General features: G+C 38.8%; 2 protein-coding genes across 2 annotated transcripts; one reads left to right on the top strand and one right to left on the bottom strand.

Annotated features, from left to right (window-relative positions):
* The first annotated feature begins 164 nt into the window (after positions 1-164).
* LOC119898603 (urotensin-2 receptor) lies at positions 165-3,334 on the top strand. The gene has a single exon (XM_038712751.1). It carries the CDS (start codon positions 961-963, stop codon positions 2,026-2,028), a length of 1,068 nt encoding a protein of 355 aa, XP_038568679.1. The 5' UTR covers positions 165-960; the 3' UTR covers positions 2,029-3,334.
* A 354-nt stretch (positions 3,335-3,688) lies between these two features.
* Positions 3,689-7,194, bottom strand: LOC119898604 (beta-galactoside-binding lectin-like). The gene is made up of 4 exons (XM_038712752.1): positions 7,109-7,194; positions 5,574-5,647; positions 5,198-5,357; positions 3,689-4,076 (listed from the first exon to the last, which is right to left on the bottom strand). The coding sequence occupies exons 1-4, from the start codon at positions 7,109-7,111 to the stop codon at positions 3,930-3,932; spliced, it is 384 nt and encodes a 127-aa protein (XP_038568680.1). The 5' UTR covers positions 7,112-7,194; the 3' UTR covers positions 3,689-3,929.
* Between the last annotated feature and the right edge of the window lie 459 nt (positions 7,195-7,653).

The raw sequence follows: 7,653 nt of genomic DNA, 5'->3' as shown, positions 1-7,653 counted from the left end.
CTAGTTTTCCACCTTGGTGAGAAAGAGGGAGGATAGAGAAAAGAAGGGGAGGGAGTGGACTGGGACCAGGAGCACACCAAAGAACACACCAGACACAACAGTATTTTATCAAAAGAGGGAGTCAAATGGGTCCTGAAGATCCAAGGAGAAACTGAAGGTTCATCGGCTATGCATCAGATCCTTGATGGAGGTATAGAGGAGCGCCAGTGAGGAATTAACATGGATAATTTGGACAAGGCAAAGGATCTGTACTACATAGATGTCTATATGCAGGTAGAAATCTAGAAGAGAGAAGACCAGACAAATTTTGACTGAATATAATACAGTTGTTGATTCAACCTTGCTTGGTCCAGTCGAGGAATTATTTTTTTAACCAAAACTGGACATGGGGTCACCACAGTAGACACTGATAGAGAAAGACGTTGGAATTTTTCTTTCATGTAATAAAAGTGACATAATTTATCCCTGGAAATGTCCGGACCTGAAGTCTTTCTTGAGCACACCTCGGCACTGCAGGAGTTTGCTATCAGAGATTTAGAAAATAGTTTGTCAAGTTGAAAGACAGTGTCCTCACTCACTGTGCCACACTGATGTTGGAGAAATATGGGATCATGGCTGTGTGGCGGACCTTACCTCTGATGATAAGCACTACAAGCCACAGGCAGTGCTGTAGTCACTGAAGCTTCTAGCAGTGTCAGTGGTATACTTATCATCTCTGTGGATTACCATTGTCATGCCTGCTCTTCCACCTATTGCCCATTAATGATATTTCTTGGATTTACCAAAATTTCATAAGGAGTTATGACGAAATGACTTTACAATCAGCTGCCATCTTCAATCTGTGTTTATAAAGACTATAAATCTCTAATTTAATGCAGGAGCCAAACGTCATATAGTACTGTCTATGTTGGCTTTTAAACATTAGCGTCTGACATCTGACCTTTCAACTGGGAACCTGCAATGAACTGCACTCCTAATGCCACCATTACGCCACAGCTGGGACTTGTCCTGAGCCCGGAATCTGGAGATGGAGGGTCCCAGCAGAGTGCTGGTGGCGGTGGAGGCAGCGGGGTCCTTTGGGTAACATCTCTGCTTGGTGTCACACTGATGATCATGTGTGCCATGGGTGTGGCAGGCAACACGTACACACTCATAATTACTCGTTCAGCAGCTTTGCGCCGGACAGGTTCCATGTACGTTTACATTATCAATTTGGCTCTGGCAGACTTGCTCTACCTCTCCACCATCCCCTTCGTGGTGTGCACATACTTCGCCCATGACTGGCTGTTTGGTGAGGTTGGTTGTCGCATCCTGCTAAGTCTCGACCTCCTCACCATGCATGCCAGTGTCTTCATTTTAGTTGCTATGAGCCTGGAACGCTACCGTGCCGTGGCTAGGCCCTTCAGCGCACACAGGTCCTCGTCCCGCAAACGAAAGCTAGCAGCAGCAATTATCTGGGGGTTAGCTTTCGTGGTAACGCTTCCCATGATGGTGATGATCCGACTCAGGGAGGGCAAAGTAACAACGGTTGGTTTAGTTAAGAGGATCTGCTTCCCTACTTGGACCCCTGAGGCATTCAAGGCTTATATCACTGTCCTGTTTCTTACAAGTGTTTTAGTTCCTGGATTGGTAATTGTTGGACTCTATGTTGGACTAGCCAGGCGCTACTGTGCTGTGCAGGCTAGCTTACGAGGTAGCGGCCGATCTTCCCGGAGGAGAGGACTCAAGCAAAAAGTCGTATCAATGATCTTTAGCATTGTATTGGCCTACTGGGGTTGTTTCTTGCCTTTCTGGGGATGGCAGCTAGCCAAACTATTCTCTCCAGAGTCCCTCAAAGCTTTGTCTCCCGCTGCTCATAATTATGTGAATTTTTTTGTCACGTGTCTGACCTATGGGAACAGCTGCATCAATCCATTTCTTTACACTCTTCTGACCCGGAACTATAAAGATTACTTGGCCCAAAAAGGTCAGTCTGTGGGATCAAGCAGGACTGACCCCGGTTCCGCTGTGACTACGCCAGACCTTTAGACAATGAATAAATGGTTACAGAACATAGACACTGAAGCGGGACTTTTTTTTTGACCCCTTATAATTTTCATTCTTGTAATTTTGTACAATGTTGGAAATTGTCGTAGTTGTGAGATGCTTGTAATAATTTTTCACATTCTTCAAACTTTGTAAATGCTGTGATGCTACACATTTCCGGCTCTGTTGAGAGGAGTAACCAGAGTGTAGGGGTGCAGAAAAATTCAGCACAGCAGGTGAATGTTTGCTAATGTGAAAAACTGACCCCAAGTTTTCTGGTTTGGCACAAATGACAAAATATTTGATTTGTCTTGTTTATTATATAATCTAACACTTATCCCCACATGTACAAATTCTGCCTATCTAACAATCTCCAATTATGTCGCCTCGACACTGATGACATCATTCTGACAAATAAGCCTACACATTTGATGGGATCTTTAAGCTACTGATATCTGGGTAAAAATGTGTTATTTTCTAAGCTACAAAGGGTTGAATTACATTGAAAAATTCAGTAGTTTTGAAAATATTTTAGAAGAAATACTGAAGAACTTGTCAATTAAATATTTGAAATTAGTAGGACAATGGTTGGACAAATAGTTGGACAATGGAATCAAATGTAAATAACTGCTTAATTTCTTTACACACACACACACACACACACACACACACATGAACATACACATGTAAAGGATATTTCATCTCCTTCCAGGGAATGTGGTTGCATCGTGCCACATTCCTCAGCCTTAGGCCATGCCTTCTTTGAGTCCTCCTGCAAATTGACTCTGTAAGAATATGCTTCATCTCACCTCTGTCATATATTGTCCCTCCTGTTTTATCCTCTATTATCTTCTCTATCCTTCCAGTACAGTCACATATCTGCCGCATTCACACTGCAATCTCACTGCTAATTATCAATTCTTATTTACAGCGCCGTTCTAATTATTACCATAAACATTAACATTAATATGACCAATGTCTAATTCCAAGTCACCCTTATGAACAGACTTGCATTTAATGCCACAGACATTCAGATGTATGTAGAATAATACAATAATACAATTGACTTTACATTTATTAATTCACCACCTATGTTCATCATGCAGCTTCATTGGCTTTTATTTTGTTTTAATAGTGACCTAAATTAGAAAGCTCTTCAAGTGAAATATTGATATTTGTCAATGAATTGATTTAGATATTAGTTTAGATGTTATTTATGTTTTAGATTGTATTATTACTATTGTACCTTTATATAACCAGAAAAAAACTAATTGAGAATAAAAATAAAAAGGCAGCAGCATACATTACATATTATTGTAATATATTGTAATACATAATGTGTTTCATGAGTGTTGCATACAGAGTTAAAACATATATCAATTGTAGATTAAGACTCATCATTGGAGATGATGTATGGTGTGCTGTATCAGTGTGTGTCAGAGGGAGAGATAAAGAGAGAGAGAGAGAGAGAGAGAGAGAGAGAGAGAGAGAGAGAGAGAGAGAGAGAGAGTGAATGGTCAAGATTGGAATAATTCTTTTTGTGTCTGATTCAAAATATAAACTTTGGGATTTTGCTGCAAACCGCTTTGACAACATTCTTGAACCTAAACATTCATGCCAATAAATCATATTGAACTGAACTTAACTGAGAGAGAGACAGAGACAGAGGTGACACTCATTTATTAACAAACCCAGTGACTGAAGAGATGTCAAGCAAGCACAGTGAGGTAAGATGTGCTGTGGCTCCCTCTTTAGGCAATTTCCTCTTATTACAACATTAACACTCCATGTTGTTAAAGGTTTCTAGTGTTATTTTCCCATAAACATCAGGAGGAGAAAATGTAAAACAGAGCAACAAACAAAAGGTGGATGGAAGAGTCAAAGGGTTAAGAAGAGTTCAACCTCTACTTGATCTTGATACCAACAATCCTTGCATCACCGCTGACATCAAAGTACTTGTACTTCATGTCTCCCAGTCTGTTGGGGAAGTTCAAAATAGAGCCATCAGGAAGCCTGATGTAAAACTGCCCATTGCTGAAGCTGACGTAAAACTGAGGTGCATAAAAAAAACAAAGAGGTAAAGAGAAAACACACAATTTATCTTTGTTTCAGTTAATTTCATACAACATAAAGATAAGAGAACATGTGCAGTATGAAAAAAAGATTGCTGCGATAGATAGGTAAGACTATCTCTCTCAGTGGTTATTACATTTTATAAGCCTATAAACCCCTTTATGATAGCCCAGTGTGGGTTGACCTAACAGTGTAAAAGCACAGATGCCAAGCACGCTAATAACCACCTCATGGCAAAAACATAATGAAAACTAAGCATGAGCAAATGACTAAATATAGCAGAGGTACTCTGCCAGAGGTCCACAAAAATATTCCATCGAATACAGCAGCTTTAAGCCTTTGTTGTCTAAACAATATAAGAATGTAACATATTCTATTAAAATCTATAGTAACTTTGCCTCTGGAATGGCATCTGTGCTGCAGAATGTGATGTGAAATCATTAAAGTAATGTAAGGAAAACACTTTTTTAAACACAATTTATAGCAGTGCAATTTCTGTTGCCACAGTTATCTTTATCTCTACCTTTTTTGTTGAACATTGGGACATGATCCTTGTGTGTACTTCCTTTTACTTTTGCAGGTGTATTTGGTTTGAAAAGCTAGTGAGACTACTGTATATAACTTCTGAGAGAAGAAATAACTTGCTCTTCTTCAAATGAAAGGTTGAAATATGCAAAAATACTCAAAATACTAAGGATTTTGCTCATTCAAAAATATTTGGTGTGGAATGAGTATCAGTAGTTTAGGGTGACTACTGTTATGGCTAATATTAGCAAAAATAACTGACTTTACTGAGTCAGTTCACTGACTTGGTGATTATTCTCTTCTCATGCTACTGCTGCTGCACTATGTTCGAGCATTGTATTGTAATTGTCACCTGTGGCAACTGATTGATATTAAGCAATGGTTATGTAATCTCACTTTAAAGTTAAACCTAAAGACTACACTGTATGTGTATTAAACTCAGCCTACTTACTAAACTAAACCTTGTGTCTAAGTGTATGCTGGAGACTAAATTGTCGCTGTTTGGTATCAGACTAAACAGAAGTTTGAGAGATTACAGACAACTGGCATACACCCTCATACTCTCCTAACACACCTTGCATTCCTCCCCACGAACGAAGGGGAAGTTTCCCTCTGTGAACTCATCACCCCAGCACCCGCCAGACAAGGAGTTGAAGACAATGGTGTTGGTGTCAAAACGAGGGTTGAAGTGCATCGCAATGTTTTCCGAATCATGACCAATGTTGATGGCAAAGCTGCAGTGGAGACAGAAACACAGAAGTCAAAAGGGTGTGATGAAAAAGGGAAGAAGTGGATGAAACATTAGCCCGTTTCACAGTATACTCCTCCCACTTCCTCTTGATAATCCACATCAATAAGCTACACTGTATGAACCAGAGACAACAGATCTGTAAAAACTTTTCAGAAAGTGCTTCAACACCACCACTTGACCTCCTATGAAGAGAACTTACGAGCTGCAGCTGTCCTTGGGCTTGATGCGGATCTTGAACTCCTGCCCCTCCCTGAATGTCATGTCTCTCACTTTCTGTAAAGGGAAATGACAAAGAGGAATATGGGAACTGATTTGGGAAGATGAGTATTAATTAAAATGGCCATTTCATAGATTTAATGCATTGTTTTTATTTTAGTAACTTAACTTAAGTTTGGCAACTAGATTTCAGGCAGAAGATATTTAATTTTAGAACAAGTCTATTTCCCTGCATGTTTCAAAAACACTTATAATTAAAGACTATTTTAGAGACAAATTAAATTATTGTGTGCACGGTGTACTCTGGTGGGAGAATTGATGATAATAGGGGTTCTTATCTTCGCTGTTAATGATCAACCAGGGTGGAATAGTGTATCCTCGGCTGTAAAAGTACTGAAACAGGAAGGCACTGTATTTGTTCACTCGCATGTGGTCATCGTCTATAGAGACAGTTAAACCATAAAAAGACACCCACACATGGACTTTCTGCCACAGTATATCTAGATAAGTACTACTACCACTCCTCTCTTAAAGGTGTGGCTGTGTGAGCCAACAATTAAAGACAAAACTAATAAAAAACTAGCTAACCTAATAAGTCAATCTCATCATGTCATACCTGGGATTTTCTTCAAAGTCAGTGAACCTAATCAACAAAGCAATAAATTCCATTCACTACTATCTATATGAAGGACTTTACCTGATAGTTACATATGAACTTTAACATTCTGGCCCTATATACCTGTACCACACTGATATATACCTCAGTCTATATCACCCACAATATATTCTAGTCATGTCTTATCTCAGATCACTACTGGTTCATCATTGACCGCACAGGCAATTTGTTGGAGAGTAATTAAGTTAACTTATCCCTCTGGGAATTTGCATCAGCCTAACTATTGTATAGTATAGTATAGTATATATATAATAGATGACCAAAGCAATTCCTGGGCAAATAAAAAACATAGACATTTCAGATTTTTTTGCTCAGCTTTGGTTTGGATCTACATATCTTTATCAAATCACATAGTAAAAGTGAGAAATATTTCTTGAATTAATGTCAATTATTGAAAAAAATATCACACCTCTAAAAAAAACTATGAAAAAAATAGAAAGGTGTTAATGCTTCCAAGCCTTTTCTCTTCTTTCTGTTGTGTGTGTGTATGAATCTGCAAGTGATGTTAACACAAACCTCAAGATTTACCACTTCTGCCTTTCTAATTTTCAACCTGTAACAACCTGAGTGTTTATTTGAAAGTGTAATCCGAAAGACAAACTTTTTTAAAAAGCAAAGTATAACAGTATTTCTCTTTGGTGTGCATTTAGAAGTGTAATATGACACATACGACAATAAAGTTAGATCACACAATATGGTTATAAAAGTTGGAGAAAATGAGAAACATCGTTGTTTTGAGCTTGATATAATGCCATCACTAAGATAAGGAATAATGAAGGCAGATATTGGCTATAAGGAGACTGAAGAAATATCCTATGACTGAAGCTTTGTTCACTACTTACCATCTTGGCTCTCTTCAGTGGGTTGTGCCTCGTGTGACAAAGCTCTGCAGGCAGGTGAGTTGTTTATATAACCCTAGTGACGCTGGGGGCAGGAAGCAATCAATGGGGATAGGGATGTAAAAACTGACCAAACACACATGATGATATTTGCCCCTAAATGAAACCACTCAGTCACTCTTCTGCTTCATATTACAGATGTTGGCTCTTTCTGTTAGAAACTCCCCCGGTATATGAAAAGACATGTTTTAAAAGTCAAACTGCCCCCCGGGAACAAACTACAAGTGACTACTTAATTACTTCTGACAAATTTGTCAATGTTCTGCATTTGTGGGTTTCTGAGATTTTTGCACTGCCTGTATATGATGTGTACTGATTTCTATAAAGATGTATTTGTGTTCTTCAAAGTGACTCCTCATATACTGTTGACAACTAAGTTTTAAGCGAGTAGAGGCAGTTATTTAATAGTTTGCATTGATTTTACCTAATTGTCTACTGTAACGTAATGACATTCAGGTCATTAGCTGACGCTTTAATCCAAAGTGGCT

The sequence above is a fragment of the Micropterus salmoides genome, unplaced genomic scaffold, assembly GCF_014851395.1.
Source record: "Micropterus salmoides isolate LMB-PRFRI ecotype aquatic unplaced genomic scaffold, ASM1485139v1 Ms_hic_scaffold_12, whole genome shotgun sequence".
In the NCBI taxonomy this organism is placed as follows: domain Eukaryota; kingdom Metazoa; phylum Chordata; class Actinopteri; order Centrarchiformes; family Centrarchidae; genus Micropterus; species Micropterus salmoides.
The sequence above is the reverse complement of the archived record's forward strand: the minus strand, read 5'-3'. Positions and strand labels throughout refer to the sequence as shown.

Coding starts and splice junctions, on each gene's coding strand:
- LOC119898604 (XM_038712752.1), bottom strand. Junction 5,358..5,573: donor CCCAAGGACAGCTGCAGCTC/GTAAGTTCTCTT, acceptor TCTCCACTGCAG/CTTTGCCATCAACATTGGTC. Junction 4,077..5,197: donor TTCGTGGGGAGGAATGCAAG/GTGTGTTAGGAG, acceptor TATGCACCTCAG/TTTTACGTCAGCTTCAGCAA.
- LOC119898603 (XM_038712751.1), top strand. CDS start 961: ATGAACTGCACTCCTAATGCCACCATTACGCCACAGCTGGGACTTGTC.